General features: G+C 37.8%; 1 protein-coding gene across 1 annotated transcript in view; it reads left to right on the plus strand.

Moving 5' to 3' along the window:
- The first annotated feature begins 5,684 nt into the window (after window positions 1-5,684).
- Window positions 5,685-20,557, plus strand: part of NTF3 (neurotrophin 3) — a 50,330-nt gene continuing 35,457 nt past the window's right edge. Inside the window, exon 1 of the mRNA XM_015871474.2 lies at window positions 5,685-5,869. Coding sequence (XP_015726960.1) covers window positions 5,852-5,869 — 18 coding nt within the window. The 5' untranslated portion in view covers window positions 5,685-5,851. The remainder of the gene's footprint in view (window positions 5,870-20,557) is intronic.

Below are 20,557 nucleotides of genomic sequence, written 5' to 3' on the forward strand. Positions count from 1 at the left end.
TGCTTAAGGTTTAAGGGAGCTGGAATATTTGTATTTAACAGCTGCATTTGACTACAATACTGATTAGTGCCTTGCTGAAAAAACAACCTTAAATTTCAAACGAGCTAGTCATCCAAAAAATAAGTTTTATTTGCTCTTAGGTTGGAAAGGGAAGGGAAGGGAAGGGAAGGGAAGAATTAAAAGGTATTTAAGAGGGCAGCAGCACACAAACCGCTTATCGGGAATGGCACCTGCCTAACACTACCTGGGAACTGCTGCAGAGAACATAACAGATATATGCATTAAATGTTTTGTACTGAAGAAGTATTTGGGCATTAAATGAGCATACTTAGTATGCCTTAGTATGGGAAATTTCTTATTTTTAAAAAAGATAGGCATCACCAGATGATAGTTTGACTCACAGCTGTTTAAAAAATCCTGTTTATACATCTGGATTAACTGAAATGAGACTTTCAGTTTTAGAATGCTGGAAAGTCAATGTTTGCTGTCCTGTCCCTCCTCCAGTAGATGTGATTTCACAATAAGATTTTAGAAAATTAAAATTCAGAAGAACAGCCAAATGACCATCAGCATCCATTAAAAAAAAAAAAAAAAAAAAAAAAAGCCTTGCCAGGTCAGAACCCACAAATATTATATATCAGGTATATATTATATACCAGTTATTAAAGCTAGTGATGAGAAGAGCCCCATAAACTTCAAAAGATGATTTATCACGTATAACACACCTCATTAACTGAATAAAAAGTTTTCTTTTCATAGCAAAAAGTCTCAGAACAAAAGAAAAACCCTACTCTGAAATGATTTAAGAAAAATATTGTAGCATAGTTGCATTTCCAGTGTTACTCTACCTTATGTTGCTGTGTGCCTTATTTACCTTATTTTCTATTTCCTGCAGTACAGGAAGCTGAAAAAACAAACAAACAAACAAAAACCAGCACACCAGATATATTTCACGCTAAGGCTAAAAATGTAGACACAAAAGTCAGAGACACATTTCCCTGTGAGTGGAAATCAGATGTGGAACCGTCCCTTTTATTTCAGCGATGAGTTACATGTCTGAACTTAATAAACACAGCTCATGCTGTGCTGGCAAACTAGCAATGACCAAAGGCCCTTAATTTTTGTTCTGTTTAACTTAATGGCAGATTTAAAAGTTATTTATTTAATTTTTTAAATAATGAATAAAAGGAAAATATTTGCCTTTTCCTTTTCTTTCCTTCTCTTAGAATCAAATTCAGAAATTATAGTTCTTCTGTATCTCACAGACACAGAAGCATCAGTCCAGGAGCAAAAACCAGTACTGAACTTCACTGACCTGATACGGAAATTTTAGCACTTTACTAAGGAGCTCTGTTGTTTACAGTGGTTGGCTCCTCCAATGAGAAAATCTTCTCAGCACTTTCACAAACAACAACAACAACAACAAAGACTTTTTTAATGGATAAACATATGAGTTCTGTTCAACTAATTTGGTAATCAAAACAGATGAGTAGAGGCTAAAAGTATGTCTATTGTTAGGAAGGTTTTTTCTTTTTTATTTCCAGAAATAGTGCCTGTAATCAGATAAGCTCCTTCTGCTGAAAAGTTTCTTGATTATTCCTGCAATAAAAAAACTGTCTCTGGAAAAATTAGATACTATCAGAAAAAGACAAATACTACACAAGCCCAAATATGTGCTAAACTGAGAAGTGATATTACAGTAGACAAGATTTGTGATGATCCATAACATTATTGCCAAACCTTAGTAATACATTGGCAAGTATATGTTTCTTCTTTTATATTACTTAGTGTATGCCTCTATTTTTATAAAGGAGTACAGATCCCTATATTTATTAAACAAGAAAACCCCAAAATGAAAATTATTTGTGAAACAGTTTAATTTTTGTTTATGTAATGCTATGTTTTGTGTGTAAAATGTTTCATGTGAGAAAGTGCTAGTTATACTTAATAGGTACAAAACAATCTGATATTTATTACTATAAGTACAAAATTTTGAATCTGATCTATCTCACCTTTTAAATCCTCAGGAAAACAGTTTTACAGGTGAGCTAACCATGCAGAGACTAGAACTTTCAGAAATGGATCTGAACAGCAATGGCTTTCAGAGTATGACATTAGTTCATGGTTCTTGCCTTGTATTTTTATGTTTTACTTCTTGAAATGTCTGCAGCTCTGGATATGTGTTTTTCAGTGTGTCACCTTGAATCTGCTTTGCTAATTGTTATAATCTAATGTGATTATTTTAGGAGTTCATCAGATTTTTTTTTAGTGAAAGAAAAAGATGCTGAATACAACTTTCCAAGAAATGTATAACAGAACAAAATATCCTTTATATCTAATAACTATTAATAAATATTAATATATTTAAATATTTAATATTTAATATTTAATATTAAAATATATTTAAATGTTAATATTTAATAAATATTAATAAATATTAAAATATTAATAACCTATCCTTTACTGCTGCTATTTCTATCAGAAAGCAACAATTGTCACTGAAAATATTTTCTAGAGATGTTTACAAACACTAAAGTTCTGGAAATTTGAATGAAAGTGATGTTCTTAGACAAAATGTTCAGAGCTAGTCTTCTGCTTCTACTTATTTTTAGTCTTTACTTCAAAACTACCTTCTTATAAATGGAGAAGCACGTGGCTGGAATATATTTCCACTGTAGTTAAATGTATTTGTTGGTGTGTGTCAAAGCAACTATGAGGACAAACTTTTTGAAACTAGTAGTTTCAAACTAGAAACTAGAGCAGGCTTCTCTACTCACAGTATCTGTTCAGGACCACTACCACAAGGTGACGCTGTTGCAAAACTAACTGTAAATGGGGAAACCCTGCATATGAAATGAACCAAGGCACCCATCAAACCCAGTGAAAAGCTTCATCCATTTACTTACTAACATACACATCTTCTCTACTATATATATAATTACAGGGTGTCTTAATATGTCTAGAAAAACAAACAAACCAACAAAAAACGAAAAAAAGCCCTCTACATTCAGAATGTATAAAATATTGTGTTTTCTGAAGTCTAATAAAAGGCCTAATTAATCAGATAAATGACTAGGAATTATTCCAATTAATATCTTAAAAAATGGGAGATTATTTTCCACAATATTCTCAGAGTAATATTTCAGTTTCTTCAAGACTTAACAGAGATCTGCAAAAAGTAACACAACCTGATTGTTATGTCAGAATCTCGGATCCAAGGACTACACTTAAAATAACAGTTTGAGATCTTTATTTTTGTTAGAAAAGACAAAACACTATAAAGAATGTTTGAAAGTGTTAAATAATAATAATAATAAATCTGTGTGTTTTATGGCTAATATTTAAAAACAAGATATAACACTGCACCAAATGACCTAGCAGAAGATGTAAAAATATCTAGACAAAAGCAGTTTAAGGAGAGAAACATCTTGAGAGAAAAATGTGCAAAACTGCAAGTACCAGGCATGTTTCCATTTTCTATAGCTGTAAAAACACACCGTCCACAATGCTTTTAACAGCGCATGCATATTTGGCAAGATTAATTTGTCACATCTCATGTTACAAGGTGTCTGACTGCCCACAAACACAGACAACATGTACCAAGCAAAATCTCTCAATTCATAATTCATGCATACTGCCTGGCTCAGGTAGATTCACCTCCCATCAGATGGAGGCAGCCACTTTCCTTGGGTGCTTGGGACATTTAGTTGTACACTTTTTTTTTACAATTTTTTTTTTTTTTTTTCTTTTCCCGGGACTACCTGCAAATGTGAAGTTCCAGGGGTAGGGCTATTTTCAGAAGCTTAACCCTTTGCCTACTTCTGAGGGAGCATTCACAAGCCAATGGAATGATTTCTATTTCTGGAGCTGTTTATCTACTTGAGGAGACCAAAAGCTGTGTCATATTTTAGACATTTCTCAGATTTGACTAGAGTGCTGGGATTGCCATCCCAGAAAGGAGCTAATTGTTACATCCTTTTAGCTGAGAATGATCTAAAAAGGATGGAAACTGTATTCAATCAAATAGCCAAGACAAAAAGGCTCATGAACTGGTCAAGATTTGTGTTCTGTGGGTTTTGGAGTGTCTTTTGGTTGGTTTATTTATTTTTTTTTCATGGATTTTTGTTTTGTTTTGTTTGTTTGTTTGTTTTGTGTGTGTGTGTGTGAATTGACAAAGCAGTAGTTTTCAATGGAACGCTCTTAAGAGTCAGTGACAGAACAGTACTCTCTCCTTCCACATCTGTGCAGTTCAAGAAAATAAGCAGGACTTAAGAAAGAGATTGAACATGTAGAATTTAGACTTCTTTAAATACAATTATCTTATGGTTGAGAAAATTTCGGTAAATGACAACACCAACAAACACAACACCTACCATGTTCCAATCCACAGCAGAAAATATAAAATGGTGACAACTATCTAGGTATATTTAATTAACTTTAAAAAGATGGTACAGTGCTTTGACAGCATTGGAGGTCTAATCATCCTTACAAAGGGAGGAGAAAGAGGAAATAAAAACAAAGTTAACTTGTTGTTAAATAACAAAGGAGAAAGGTTCATGAGCTTGTGAAAGAAACATTCTTTAAGGGAGCAATCTGATGACTTCAATTTTGTAGTATTATGTCTATCTTATATAAGCAGATTCTTATGGTTATTACTTGTTCAACTATGCTTGAATCAAACAGAAAAGAAAGATGACTTAAGCATGTAAATTTAGAGGGAGACTTAGAGGAATGCAGCTAAATTTATCAGCCATCTCTATGAGCAATCACTCTAAATAAGAATTTTAGAAACCAGTCACTACTGGTTGCTGATTAACTTTCCATATTTTTGGCACTCACCATCTTTTTCCTAATGGACTAATCTGCGAATCAAAACTGGAGGCATATCTGGACAAAACTCCACTCTAAGGTCTATTCTTTCTATTTTTATGATGTGAGGAGTGACTTGGCTGAGAGAAACAATGACAAAATAAATAAATGTATCTAGAATTTGGAAGTAATAACAACAATACTAATAATAAAGCCAGAGAGAGACTGGAAGTTTATGGCTTTTCAATTCTGTTTTTCTATTTCACCTGTTTTACATGTCCTATAATAATTTCTAAATATGGGTAAGAATAGAAACACATGATGGCAGTTTGACCAAAGACTGCATGTGTGTATGTACATGAGTATGCATGTGAGAGACGAAGCAAGTGTGGGGGGAAGAGAGAGACAGAGAAAGAAAGAGAAAGAGACAGACTGAGAGGAGGGAATGAACTGCAAGAGCGCAAATGCAGAGACATTCCTGCAGTGAAGTACTTCTGAAAGTCACAGTCCGGAAGAGATGGTTATATGGTTATGATTTAACAAAAGAGTTATTTGAAATATTTCTGGGTACTAAGACTTTTCTTTATAATGTGAAAAGATTTTGACAGGAAAAGAAATGAAATCATCAGTTGGATTTAGAAAAAATAATAATAATAAAAAAAGACACACTATGGGTATTATAAAGCATACAAGAGAAAAGAAAAAAAAAAAAAAGACTTTTATGACAATTGTATTATTTAAAAAGAAAAAAAAAATGTATTTGTCTCTGAAATTCCCTAGCCAGGCAAACTTTTATAAACGGTAGGTAGTGAAAGCAGAGCATGGCAATAAAGGGGTTAATCTACAGAGCACACAGCCATCTGGCTGAGCTGGTTTGTTATAATCGAGGAGATTATGTTCACGGGACTCAGAGTTAAAGGCTCCTCTCCCATAGAGCAACTCTGCACAACCCAAGCAGACCAACTTTTGGACTTTGAATGAACATATTTACATTTACCTTTCTCTTCATGTCGACTTTTCTGGAAACATTTACACGGATGCCATGGTTACTCCTACCACGGTAAGAGAAATTTGACGTTTTCTGATAGAGTCCTAAGAGGGCGGGGAGAGGAGGGGGGAGAGGGATTCTTTAAAGAATTACAATGGTAGTTTGGGAGGGGTGTCTTTTAAGAAGTAGATCTGTCCCAAATGTTGTTGCGTTTCCCATTGTGCCTCCTCCTTCCCCCACCTCTAATTGCCCTACAGCTTGCTTTACTCCTGAGATTCCTCTCTCCTCCTGCTCTGTACACTGTTGTTCAGGTCCCTGGTAAGAAAACTGAGGAGGAAAAATACGAGGTGCTAAAGGAATCTGATTTAAGAGCAGAAACAAAGGAGACTCTTGGTTTTATTTTGAGACGGAAACCAGAAACTTCAGATGTAACAAAAGGAGTTGCAAATCTTGAGTAAAGATTGCAGGAACCAGCCTCAGCATACACAGCAGTCTTGCCCTAAGGGAAACTTAGAGCCCATGACACGCAAAGTCGAAATTCCTAATTCCTAGACCTCTCCTGTCTCGGGTACTTAACTTCATTGGAGCTTTGTTATTTTTTGTGCTTGTCAAGAACTGAAAATCCTGCTCGTGACCTTTGAATCAATCTCCCTTCTCCACAAACCCAACACTAAATTCTCTGGAAGGAACTGGAGATCAAAGGATTCCCTGTACATCTGTGTCTAGGTGAAAAAGATACACTCACTTTGTACTAGGATGGCAGGGAGACTATTCTTATGCTACAATTTCCAGTGTTCAGTAAGTGTCTTCTAGGAATGCAGCACACAACAAATAAATACGTACATATAGAGAGGAAAATAGAAAGCTGGTTCTCATCTAAACAGCTGAAATGCAGCTTAAAGCATTAGTTACTGGAGAGTTCTTATGGTGTTACCAAATGTTATTAGCCAAGAGGGGAAAAAATCCTTGAATGGTTTAGATAGTTTTCTGATCAGTTCTTAATCCTTTATTAAAATAAACGAGAAAGCTCTGTGCTGATCCTATCTCTTGAACTATAAATACACATTATTCAGAGAGATGGATATTTTGGATTGAATAGGGCTGCCATGCACATTCTCTCATTCCTATATTGCAAAACCAGTTATTCAGAGAGGAGTGGGTATGTGCTTTTTCTTTCCTTTTAAAATAAACAGAGAAGTGTGCTGTATGGCCCAGACAATAGATATGAACCACAGTGCTTCAGAAAGCACTCTTAGCTCTTAGGCTCATGTGATTTGTTGCATGAGAAGTGCAAATGGTATGTAAAGTTTGACTTAACACTGTGCCCTCAGGAAAATACCCAGACAAATAAGAAAGACATTCTCAGGCACTGAAATATGTGGCCTGTGCAAGTGTGTAAGTGGAGGAGTGATACAAGAACACTTAAGATAACAGAAAAATGAAAATCTAACTGAACATACACCTACCTTGCTTTGTGACAAAATAGACAAAGAAGCTGAGAATGAGAGTTAAGCATGGTTTCAACAACATGTAGTATAAAGCCTGCTCTTAGATGCACGTCAGTACCAGAAGCTGTCTGTGAGCATGGTAGGGGGAGGAAAACTGGGTACAATTGCAGATGGAGAACTCAAAATATGGGGAGAAGGTAAACCAGAATGGTCAGGACAGGAGTGCCTTTTGTAGGAAGATGGTATATTTCGAGGTAACCAATATATTTTGTGCTTTTTATTTTTTATTTTTTCCTAGGGAAAAATTAACTCAATAATTCATAGAAAAAAATACCTCAGGAGTTTGTAGGCAAAGTATTCAGTACTGAAAATAATCCACAATGTACTGTGCTATATATTGGGGTAGTAAGAGCAGGCAAGCCATGCAAAGGTAGCATAAAAGGGGAACTACTGCAAGTCAACTGGACAAAGAGGATCTTCATGGATGGAGAAAAGTTTAGGAGCTCAGAAACGGAAATAACACTTGTGAGGAATGGAAAGAGATGCAGACTGATACTGGGTGAAAATATGAAAAGGACCTGCAAGGATGTTGGAGTCTGCAAGGGTGGGGGGGGGGGGGGAGGAGGCTGAGTATGCAGTGGGAGTGTAGAGAGAAAGGTGAAAGCACAGTGCAGGAAGGATGTCTGGAGGAGGAAGAAAAATGTACATAGGTTTCTCTGAAAGTAACACCTTCCTGTTTATTTCCATTAAATTGCAACAAAGAGCACAATTACACTATTTGATATAGCATATTCTCAGCTAGAAAACAGTATTTTTCAGCAGTCATCTCGATTCATTATGCATTTTTACTAGCAACGAGGAAGAGCCTGCATACCACGTTCATAAATATCTGCATGGCTGTCTGGAATGTGGCCTGTCTTTCATATCCACCTCTGACGTAGTAGGCCAACAAAATAAAATAGGAGGCATTACTTTCAGTGCATCTCATATATTTGGAGAGAAGCATGGAGAGCTGAGAGAAATTTCAGAGGCTATAAGCCTGCTGGAGTATTATGGACATGTTGTGACTGGTTATGAAGCAAAGGCAGAATGAAGGAAAAAGCTGTGTGAAGGTACTGCGAGGAAATGCAAGATAAGTAAAATTATGGGGACAGGGTGAACTGTAAATACGAAGATGTGGAAGTTCTCGTGAAGCATGAGGACGAGGAAAGAATAAAGAGGGTTTAAGGGTGACATTAAGAGCTGGCTTTTCTGAAGAGATGTGTGGGCAAAGAGTAGTCTAATGGAGGTATAGGATAAGACAGCACAGGGTAAGAGGAATATTAGTTTTGTGTTACTTTGAAGTCAAACTGAGGAAGAAGTTCAAAGGTGCAATAGTTACCTGTCCATATACCTAGAAATAAAGGATGCCTCCTTGTCTGCAGTCAGTGGAAAGTAACAAACAAAAATGTGAGGTTGGGAGAACACATGCAAATAAAAAGGGGTGATATTCTATTAAGCGAGAGGCAACAAATGTACTTATGACTCTGTAGTAGGTACTAGCTAACAGAAGCAGAAAGAGGGAATGGAACAAATGTGCTTGCAGAGAAAGGACTAAAGATATAAAGGGTTGAGAGAAGGAATGAGAGAGAGAACTACCTGCAGTACTTTATAGGCTACATGGCTGTACTAATGTTAAAAGTGAAGTGTGAAGTGTGTGGATAGGTGAGTGGAGTTAGGAGCTGTGGGGCATGAATTGGGATTGAATGACAGCTTGTGTAACAAGGGATTAGAAATGGTGGTGTGTGAGCAAAAAGAGAAATTGCCAGTTTATGTGTATTTATAAGGATTACAGAAGAGAAGGTGGTAGAAGCGAACAGCTGTCTGATAAGTGAGTTGTGTATGCAGTATGCTCAAAATAAACGAGGTATAGGTAACAAGTATGGAGCTGGGTGTGGGACCTGGGAGAATGACAACAATTTAGGGTGGTGAAGGGAAGAGCAATGAGGATTGGGAAGGATTTTGTGAGGGTGTAGATAGTCTGCAGTTATCTGCTTCTTACTCTGATGAAGGCTGTCTTAGAGTGCAGGAGATAATGCATGTTAGATGTAGAGCAGCTTGGGAGCTAAGTGCAAGAGGCAAGCAAGCAAAGCACAGATAAATGCATCTTGTGAGTGATGATAGATGTGTGGATATATAAAATCACAGAATCATGGTATCACAGGAATTGATAGAGACCTCTGTAAATCATCAACTCTAACCCTTCTGCTCAAAGCAGGTTTCCTAGAGTAGGTTGCACAGCAAAGTATCTCCAGAGAAAGAGACTTCATAATTTCTTTGGGCAGATTGTTGCAGTGCCCTGCCACCCTCAAAGTAAAGACGATTTATCTCAAGTTCATGTGGAACTTCCTGTGTTTCAGATTGTTCTCTCTGTCCCTTGTTCTGTTGCTGGACACAACTGAAAAACACCTGACCTCATCCACTTGATAGTCACTCTTAAGATATTTATAGGCCACCAGGAGCTCCATCTCTGGAAAGCTCTTTTCCAGAAGGTCAGCCCCTAACCTTTACTGATACACGGAATTATTCCTCCCAGGAGCAGGACTTTGCCAATTGCCCTTGTAGAACATAGTAAAATTCCACATCACCCAACGCTCTAGACTGTCCAGGTCTCACAGAATGGTAGTACAGGATTCTGGTGTATTAGCCACTCCTCTCAGATTCATGTCATTCACAAACTTGTAGCAGGTGTTCCCTACCTCTTCAACTATGTCACCGATGAAGACGTTGAACAAGACCACACCCAGGACTAACTCCTGTGGAATTCCACTAATTACTGGTCTCCAACTGCACTCTCGGCTGCTGATCACAACACATCGAGTTCTGTCAGCCAACCAGTTCTCAACCCACCTTGCTGTCTGTTCATCTATCTCACATTTCCTTAACTATGAGGATGTTACAGGATACAGCATCAAGAGACTTGCTAAAGTCACAATAGACAACACCCACTGCTCTCCTCTCACCTACTCAGCCAGTGATGACATCATAGAATACTACAAGATTGGTCAAGCATGATTTTCCCTTGTCTGTGATTGTGAGACTGTTTTCAACTGTCCGTGGGTCTCATCAACTTCTTTCTGATCAGGCAACCTGTAGTAAATATTGACAGTGGTGTGTCCCACATTTGCTTGCCCCTTAGATTTCATCCATGAGCTCTCCACCTGTTTATCATACATTCCTAGGGATTCAGAAGGGTCCCCCATAGCTATACACACCATTGAGGTGGCTGGCATTCTGGGTCATGTAATGGAAGGCAGCTAAGGAGCACTTGTCACTGTTCTGGTTGGCCTGGCTTATCCTCCAGCCATAAGCAGAGCATCAGCATTGCCATTTTCAACCATGCTTTTTGAGTCCTTTAGTTTAAAGCCTTCCTCACTAGGTTAGTCAGCCTGCTGCTGAAGATTGCCCTGCCTCTTCTAGGCAGATGGATTCCATTCCTCCCTAACAGGTTATAATCTTCATAGAAAATCCCACTGTGATAAAATCCAAAACACTCATGCAAGCATCAGCCATGTACCCAGGAACCGATATGAACTATACAACTATTTCTGGTTTTCCTCTTTCCTTCAGCTGGCAAAACTGAGAAGACAACTTGGGATCCAGTGTTTTTCATTTGTATTTCCAAGGCTCTATAGTTTTCTTTGATTCTTCCCATTTTCCAGCTTCCAGTGTAATTCATGAACATGTGGAAGAGCAGCAGGGGATAGTAGTCCATGCTGTGGCATACTTTCAGCAGTGTCCTGGATCTTGGATTCCAGGAGGCGGCATACCTCCCAAGAAACCCTGTCAATCCAGCAGAAAGGAAAGTCAATACCTTTTAAAAGGGAGTCACCCACTATATGCAGGTTGCCAGTATGATTTTTTCTTGCAGATCTTGGTCTTGGGTGCTTATAGTTGTAAAAGCATTTGTAGCTTTGGGGGTGAAGCTGGAGAATGTGAACCCAATTGCAGCCCTGCTTTTGTGGATCACCAGGAACCAAAGTGCCTTCCTTTTAGTGTTGCTCACTTTTGGAATATGACTATTAAACAACCCATTTCTTTCTCTCTTAGCATCTCTAATACTACAAAGCTGTTTAACTGCTTCTTGCAACCCAGCTCCTTGTTGTGAAAGATTATCCATACGAGTATATCTTGTGTTGGTACTTACCTTATCTCCAGGAGAAGGTTCAAGGCACTGCTACCAACTGTCTGAACTGAAGTCTCATTTCTTACCAATTCTATCTCAGTGGATATGTTAGGCATCTTAGGAAATTTTGCTATTATAACATCAGCTTTAGCTCTCAGGCAATTGTTTACCATACTGGCAGAGATGAAGAGTACTTCCCCTGGTTGTGAACCTGCAAGCAAGGTAAAGCACCTTGTCCTGCCTGTGCAAACTGCTGTGATAGAGTGCTACTCCCAGCAGTGATAAAGTGGGCCATCTGCCACCCTTCCTTACGTTACACAGCATTAGTCACATGAAAGTTCGTAAATCTCTTTCCATTTTTTTCTAGGGATCAATTCCTGAAAAACAACAACAACAAACAAAAACAAGAAACCAAACTAAACAAAGAAATAAACAAAAAACAACCGTGTTGAACTCACAGGAAAAAAACTGCCACCAGTGCAGGTTAGGCTAAAACCCTAGCCTTCCTCTGCACACTTTCTCCCTGTTTAACCATTTAGCTTATAGAAAGCAAATGGTAATTCAATCTGCCAGCTGGCTGGGAGAAGAGAAAGGGTTTGACAGGCACTATTATTACTAGGTGGTTACAGGAAAGTGTTCAAAGCATGAGTAGATCATATGTGCTCAGTGTGAGGAGCATGGAGTGTTTGCATCCACCTGAACTCCTTTGTATTCATGATGATGACTACAAAGTCAGGTGATACTGCAGCTGTCTTCCAGTGCTGGGAATAAAAGAGCAGAATACATCCAGTTAAGTGGTTGTATGATACAAGCATCTCATTGTTTGAGCAAGCTCAGTATAGCAGCTTGTCCCTGTAACTAAATTCATTGGTAGTCATGAGAAGCTCAAGAAAGTAATCTGTTGGTTAGATTTAAATTCATATGACAAGGATGGCAGTTCCATATTTCCAACAAGCAGCGTCACAAAAACAGTGCATGACTCAGTGCTACACTGCTTGTAATTTTGAGCGAGTTACCTCTCATCTAGCCATGTAAATATACAGATCACATTGAACAGGCCCCATTTTTGTTATCTGTTACATGCCTGTATCAAAGGCAATGAAAACATTCCTCAAGGATTTCTTCTTTCTTGGTAAGTTTTACAGCACTCCTCCAACATTTTCTGTGCTTCAGCTGTGTGTGTTACCCATTGTGGAACTTAAGTGCTACTTTTCAATTGCTAACATCTTCCTGCACTAGATTCCTTTATTTGGGTTTTGTCCCTACTGTACTTACTGCATGTCTTATGTTACCTGAGTTAACATGTAAGAAATTGTTTATCTAATTAACTCAGATACATTTATTTCTTCGCTTCTATTTGCCAGAAATCTAAGTTAACATTTTCAGAGCTATCTGACATCAAGCCAGACAGTTACAGAAGGAAAAGTATACTGTACTATACATGAACATTTAAAGGCTTATCTACCCTCAGAGGTGAATTCAGGTTGTGACTGTGAAATTTAAACCCAACAGCTGCTTCTGAATAACTCTGTGGTTTGACAAGTTCTAAGCATCCTCTCCTATGGCTTTTTCCACAGCCAGGATGTGAACAAGCATAATTTCTCATTGTGGGTCCAGGTGAACCTGACAAGATTTAACAAGGCAAAGTGCAAGTTGTTGTACTTTCATTGAAGTAACCTAAGTATTCTTATAGGTTATACAGACTGGGAGTAAAGCTCCTTGAGAGCAGCTCTACAGAGAAGGACTTAGGGAACCCAGTGGATAAAAAGTTGGATGAGAGTCAGCAGTGTGCTCTTGCAGCCCAGAAAGCTAACAATGTCATGAGCTGCGTCTAAAGAGGAATGGCCAGCAGGGAGAGGGATTGCTTTTCTCTTCTCTGCCCACATGAGATCCCAGCTGGAGTACTGCATCCAGTCCTGGGTGCCCCAGCACAAGAAAAATTTAGAGCTGCTGGAGAGTGTCCAGAAGAAGGCCACAAAGATGATCAAAGGGCTATGGCATCTTCTATGAAGAAAGGCAGAGGCAGCTGGGCTTATTCTGTCTGGAGAAGGCTCTAGGGAGACCTCATTGCAGCTTTCCAGTACTTAAAGGGAGCTTATAAACAGAAGGGAGACTGACTTTATACATTTTGTTAGTGATAGCATAAGGGGGAATGCTTTTTAATTAAAAGAAGAAATTTTTAGAGAAGATATTACAAGGACGTTTGTTACTCACAGTGTGGTGAAGCACAACAGGCAGCCCAGAGATGTTGTGAATCACAGAATCACTGAATTGCAAGGATTGGAAAGGACCTCAAGAGACTGTTGAATTGAACCTTCCTGCTAAAGGAACACAATAGATTGCACAGGTAGGCATTCAGAAAGGTCTTCAATATCTCTGTAGAAGGAGACTTCACAACCTCCCTGAGCAACCTGTTCAAATATTCTGTCACCCTTAACATAAAGAAGTTCTTCCACATGTTTGTATGGAACTTCCTACATTCAGGTTTTGGGCCATTACCGTGGAACTACCTATGCACCAGTTCATGGCCATTTCTACTTGTCCTGTCCTCACAGACCACTGAAAAGAGGTTGGCCGTATTCTTGTGTCTCTCACACTCAAGATATTTGCAAACACTAATAAAATCCCCTCTCAGTCTTATCCCCTTATCCCAGAAATACAGATGGGTTTTACTCCTTTATAATTGGATGGCATTAGAATATGCTGTGTACAGGTGTCCACTAAAGCTTCATATTTCTTTGGTTCTGAAGTGATAGGCCATCAAATCCACACAGTCCAATACACCCAACTGTGCCTTTCCTGCATCTGGCTGGAGGAAGGGTCCCTCTAGTTTTGGATATGGTATTCATTACTTATCTCTTGTGTATGAGAACCAAAAGGCATCCTTGTCATCCTTGGATATAAGATTGCATTATCATCTTTGCTGTCTGGAGAGCTGCCTGCTGGAAACTGAAGCCTCCATATTCCATGGAAGACTCACTCTTGTGATTGTCTTCCCTTACAACCCAAGTATCCATGCCTGTAGGGTCGAGGTGGCTTTTCGATTCCACTTCCCCATATCCTTTCCATGGCCATGAAGGTAAAACCACCTAATAGTACATGGTGTGTATCTACTATATCCTCTCTCTAGTAGAGGAATGCTTACTCCTCATGGATGAAACAGGGGTTTGTACAGCAGGAGGAGCAGTTGAAGCTTTTTCATTTGCTTTGAGTGGTTGAACCAGTTTCTCTGCAGCTTACTCACAGGCCCTTGTGGAGGAAGAGAGACTATACTGTCAAGGCAGGCTACCACTTTGTCCACTATTGGTTTTTCATCACTTCACCGACAATTGTAATCTTGCAGATCTCACAGATCACTTATTGTTAGGAGTCACATGGTTTCTATTTCCTCTTCTCCCCCTGCTTTTGTGACGGTCACACTCCATCTTTTTCTCTGAACTTATAAACTTCTCTCTTTGCTAAACATTCTGACTTTTGTGAACATTTTTCATCTTGCTTATAGAGGCAACTGATATTGGCACTATTTGGTTCCCCACTTGAACTGTGGCGTTTGTCACAGGGCCTGGAGTGACTATAGGACTAGTTGTGAGGATCATGGCACCCGCAGGGCCCTTCAGTAGGGTTGGAGTAACTGCAGGGTCAGTCAAAAAAAGTCAAAGCAACTGCGCAATCTGTCACAGGGGTTGGAGTAGCCAGAGAGTCCATCATGAGGGCTGGAGCAGACACCAAGTTCATTGCAGGAGTTGGAGAAACTGCAGAGTTGTTGAAAGAGGCAGAGAAATCACAAGGTCCATTGCAGGAGTTAGAGCAACCACAGAGCTCGTTACAGGAGCTGGATCAACAACAAGGCTCAGTTGGCACAGGACAGGCCCTGCATGCTGCAGTGATTTGTCCCTCTTTAGGACTGCTGGGGCAACATCAGATCTTTTTGAAATATTCTACTAGTTTTTCAGGGTTCTGCAGTTGTTCAGAGGTGAAGGTCCAAAACACTACGGGTGCCTGCTGCTCTAGGCACCTGCCCATACCATCCTCTACTCCTTGCCACTCAGAACTATCCTGCCTTGGGGCAGATCTCAGGATTTTCTTCTTAAATAATTGTTTAATCTTCAACATAACCTTAGACACATTCACAACTCACACTGGTTTGATCGTCGCATAGAAACTCAAGTTTCTCAAGAACTACTGTAACTAGCTCTTGAGTTCTAGGGAAAGGAAAAGTGAAAGGGAGGCTGACAAACTGATAATACCGATAGTATCAACAATATTACTTCCAAAACCCAAAGATGTCCAAAGAGCTGAATGTGCACAAAACTTCACTTTGCCAATTTTATCGTGGTACAAACCAAGGTCAAACAGCATAGCAAAATAAATACCCTAATCCAGCATCCAGAGTTGACAAATGATGCAGCAGGGAAAACAAGCAGCAAGCAAGGAGCTGTGAAATGCAGCTTCATGAGAAGACTCTCAAAGATCTTCTGTTAACATGCTGCAGTCAGCTCTACTGTTATCTTAATCCTTTGTGTCCCACGCTGTGTGCCAAAAATGATAGTTGTGGTTTAACCCAGCAGGTGGCTAAGTACCACATTGATACTTGCTTACTCTTCTTAGTGGGATGGGGAATACAATTGGGAAAAAGAAACAAGTAGAACTCATGAGTTGAGATTTAACTAATTTAAATATACTAATGTTATAATATAATATAATACTCTCTCTATATATATACTATATTACATTATTATACTATAATATATTATAATATAATATAATAATATTATAATATAATAATATAATATAAAAATAATAATATAATATAATAATATTATAATAATATAATATAATATAATACTCCATATTTAATAAAAGGAAAAGGATAATAGTTCTGACTATCTATATATATACATATACATACAAGAATGTATAAAACAGCTGGTGCAAAAGCAATTGCTCACCACCTACCAATGAATACCCAGCTCACTCCCTGAGCAGCAAAAGAAAGACAAGCTCCTGCTTCCTTCAGAACTCTTCTCTGGCATTTATAAGTCATCTGCTCTGATTCTGTTCTCTCCCAGTTAGTATGAGATGACAAACTGGTATGTCTTTGGCTATGTATTACACTGCTAAGCAGCAACTATTAACATTCTCCATAAACTATAAACTTTTTCGTAGACCCAAAGTATAGCAACATACCAGACACTCTGAAGAAAACAACTTTGTCCCAGGGGTGAAAGACTAGAACACTTTGAAAATATTTAATACTTTAGAGGATTGTGGAAGCATCTCTACATTTGCCCTTGCTCTTCCCTCCCACTCCTACCCATTCCTAGAATGTTAGCAGCATGCACAAAACCAAAATGTAAGGCATTAGCAAATACATAGTCCAGTGATGCCGTTTTAGCAAAAGATAAACTCTACCCTGCTCTAGATTAGGTAACAAATGTATCAGTATTAAGAAGGAAAATGCCATTTCATGTGCTGAGATTTTCTTGGGTTGTAAAAACTATAAAAGATCTATTTGGTTCTTCTTTTAGAGCTCCCACATTAAGTACAAAGTTATTTCCTCCACTCATTTCTCAAATAAATTTTTAGGGATACATATTACAGTTTTCTGACTTCATTTCATCCACATCTGCATACCACTAGTACATCCGACACTAAGGGTGATATTCTGAAAGTATAAGATATTTTTATTCTGTTTGATACCACTCTGCATTTGCACATCTTATGTAATTATATTAAATTTTTGTACTATTTCTCTCATCTTTCTCTCTTCTAATATAAATATAATCTTCCTGTAATAAATTCAACACTAATTTATTATTTAAAGCATAGTTTTTTAATATTTTCAATATTATGCAATATTATGCCTTACCAACTTATTCCCTAATATTTAATATACATTCTTTGAAATTATTTTCCCTAGTATACTATCTTGGGCTTTTCATTCTGAGTCTCTTATTTTCTGCCTATTTTTCTTGTCACTTTTTATCCTTTTTTTTTTTCTTCATTCTTTCCACCCTTTTATTCATTTGCAGTACATTTTTTTCTCTTCTGTACCATTTATTGGCAGCTTTACCCTTTAATATATTCACAGGGCTAAATGAAGCAGCTGAAGAGATCAGTATGTCAGCTTTGATAGTTTACTTACAAGTATCCTGTTTTACAACTTACATTTAATTTTCAAGTCAGATTTGTTTTGCAGAGTAGATGAGAGACACCAATGCATGCATATGTGTATATGAATGGAAAAGTAGAGTTTGATGTGTGACTGCACTACGAGTACAGTGCATCCTGTTTCTTTGTCCTCCTCTTTCTGGCCTTCCTAGCACTCTCCTTGCCCTATCTTTAGGTTACTAGGTCTGCCACTACAATAGCTCTTTTTTGCATCATCCAATTCATTGCCCCTCATAACATTTCTAACCACTTTCCTGTAAGGGTTCAGAAATCTTGCTGTAGTGCTAGTGTGTAGAGTAGCTCATTCATCACCACCATTCACAACTACAGTATCTGTTCATTTCCCAGACTCCTTATGGAGCCCCCATTGAGCCCTTCCTGCCCTCCTCCATGCCTCTCATTCACTTGCTTCTAATTTCAGTTCACTTTTTGTAGCACAGGGAAGACAACAGCTTACACTGGCAGAATTGTCATCAAGTCTTTGGACAAAATAAACTTCTTTTTCAATAAATTAAGGAAAATAAACTTTCATTTGATAACGAATAATGTGTGTTATTAAAGCATTTCCTTTTCACAAGGACTACCCAGAAGCTTCTTCATTCATACACAAAGATGAAAGTAGCTATAGTTAAAATTCTGTGGTATTAGTACAGATAAGGACTATTAGTCTTTTGAAACTGCTGGTCCTAAGGTTCAAAAAGCAGGATTTTCAAAAACAAAGTTGATACTTATTTCCTTGAAATAACCAGAAGTTTTAGAATCGACAGCAAGGAAAGCACTGTTAATCCAATACTATGAATATGTTAGCGACAAACCAAAACTCTTACAAACATTCATCTCATTTATAAGAATGTCTTAGACTTTACAAGTCTCTGTGTTAAAAAAGTCACCCTTTCTGCTCTGACACAGTGAGTACTGCTAGCACCACATTCCTCTGTGCTTTTTCACGGTACTTATATGAAAAACCCACATGAAAATTGTTTTGTGTGCCAGTGCTCATCACTATATCTTGGTCTTGCTTTATTTATAAGTCCCAGCTAAAAGTAAACCCTGGAAAGTCTGTGTACTTACAGAGTCTGGCTGCTTCTGTGTACTAAGTGTAATTTGTAATAGATTGTTTTTCTTAGGGTTTTTTTTTTTTTTAATTTAAGAGAAACAGCAAAATAATAGTAGATGAGTTTAAAAAAAAGCTATGTAAAATTAAATCTTGCCATCAGAAGCTAGAGCTCCTTTACATATCTGTTGATATGTGGATCCCTAGAAGGTTTTGCATTTTAGGAAAATATGTATGTTTTTTAATTCCAGTAGAATATTCTAATATTTTGTTTGTTTGTTTGTTTGTTTGTTTGTTTCCCCTAGCTTTCTTCTATGAGGATTATCCCTTTCTTTTCAATTTGCTTTTTTTCCTCCCTTGTTTATTCTAATTTCTCTAATTTTTCATTTGAAATGGAAACTGATGAATTTTCAGTGTTTGCTGCTATTTGAATCATCATAAAGCAAATTGGATTGGTTATTTTTTGGTGGATTCATTTCATTGCCTTCATCCTTCTCAGTGTCTCAGGTTCAGATTGTGCCTTTACTGATTCAGTCTCTGATGACTGTTTGACAACAGCACTTAAATTAATTCAACACATTTATATTTATTTTCACAAGTGTTATAAAAGCAGGACTTGCCAGATGAGTAAATGATTAAATGCTTCTGATTACAGGCCAAATTCTGATCTGAGCAACACCTAGACAATCCTACCAAAACCAGCGAGTATTTCAACAAACCTTAAATTTGAGTCCTGATGTTTGTTTTAAAACCATGGATTCACATGCAAAGCATTTTAGTATGTTGAATCATATAAATTCAAAAGAGGAAGAGAGTATATCCATATTAGACAACTGTTATATTTGACAGGAATAATTGTAGCACGTAGATTTCTTTGCTGGCATTTGTCAATTTCTCAGAAGGAAATAATTCCCCAAGTACACTTAAGTTTCAAGTAAGGCCACTAGGACATACAGTTTAAAACTTGGCAGATTTCCCCCTTGGTTGAAAACCTGTCTTCTTATTGATCTCTCTGTTGACTGCTAGAGATATTAGCCATCCAGGAAATTATTCAGCCCAGGAAATTGATACTTGCAGACACAGAGACAAAGCCAGTGAAGCTTGGAGCAATCCAGGGCTTAACAACATCCGCTCACATGGGACAGTGAAAGCTGCTGGAGTTGAGAGGTGTGAATTCCTCAGAATTGGAGAATTAAAACCAACAAAATCTATCTCCTAATACAGTCCAATATCTCCTAAAATGATCTGTGGTTTAAAGATCCAAACCAACCAGGTGGCATATTCTTCAAAGATTTGTCATGTCTAATTTACAATTCAAGTGGACTTCCATTATTCCACTAAAATCTTCATACTATCCCCCATCCAACTTGCATTTTATTCATTCCTTTTCAACACAAAAGATGTTCGCAACAGGAGAGCCCTAAATAATGGTAGAAAGGCCTAGCACAGTATGATTTTAGATTAGAACTTTGTTTTCAATTTTATTTTTCATTATTTCTCTTCTGGTCATTTTTATAATGGTGTTCTTCAGGAAAGAAGTCAAAATAAAGGCTATCATTACTGTAGTTAAATAATATTTTAATAAATATGCTTAGAAAGTTCATTCTTTGGAAAAAGATCTTTTTTGAGAGAGCACGTTGCAAGGACAATGGAGCTAAACCTACAGCCAGGCAGAAATCTGGACAGAGATCCCCAGAGTAATGTTAAACAAACTTAAGCATGCCTGCACAATGCATCACTATGCTATGAAAGATTCTCTTGACCATCCATCTCATCAATTAGCAAAACTTTACCAAGATAACTAGGTTCATTTTTGATCAAATGGCTCTGCAAAGCTCTCCAGAAACAAGTTCCCCAAATGCATTTTGTGGATCACTCAAAAACTTGACTTAGAAGACTTGACTACTTATAAAACACTCCTA

Source organism: Coturnix japonica, chromosome 1, assembly GCF_001577835.2.
Source record: "Coturnix japonica isolate 7356 chromosome 1, Coturnix japonica 2.1, whole genome shotgun sequence".
In the NCBI taxonomy this organism is placed as follows: Eukaryota; Metazoa; Chordata; class Aves; order Galliformes; family Phasianidae; genus Coturnix; species Coturnix japonica.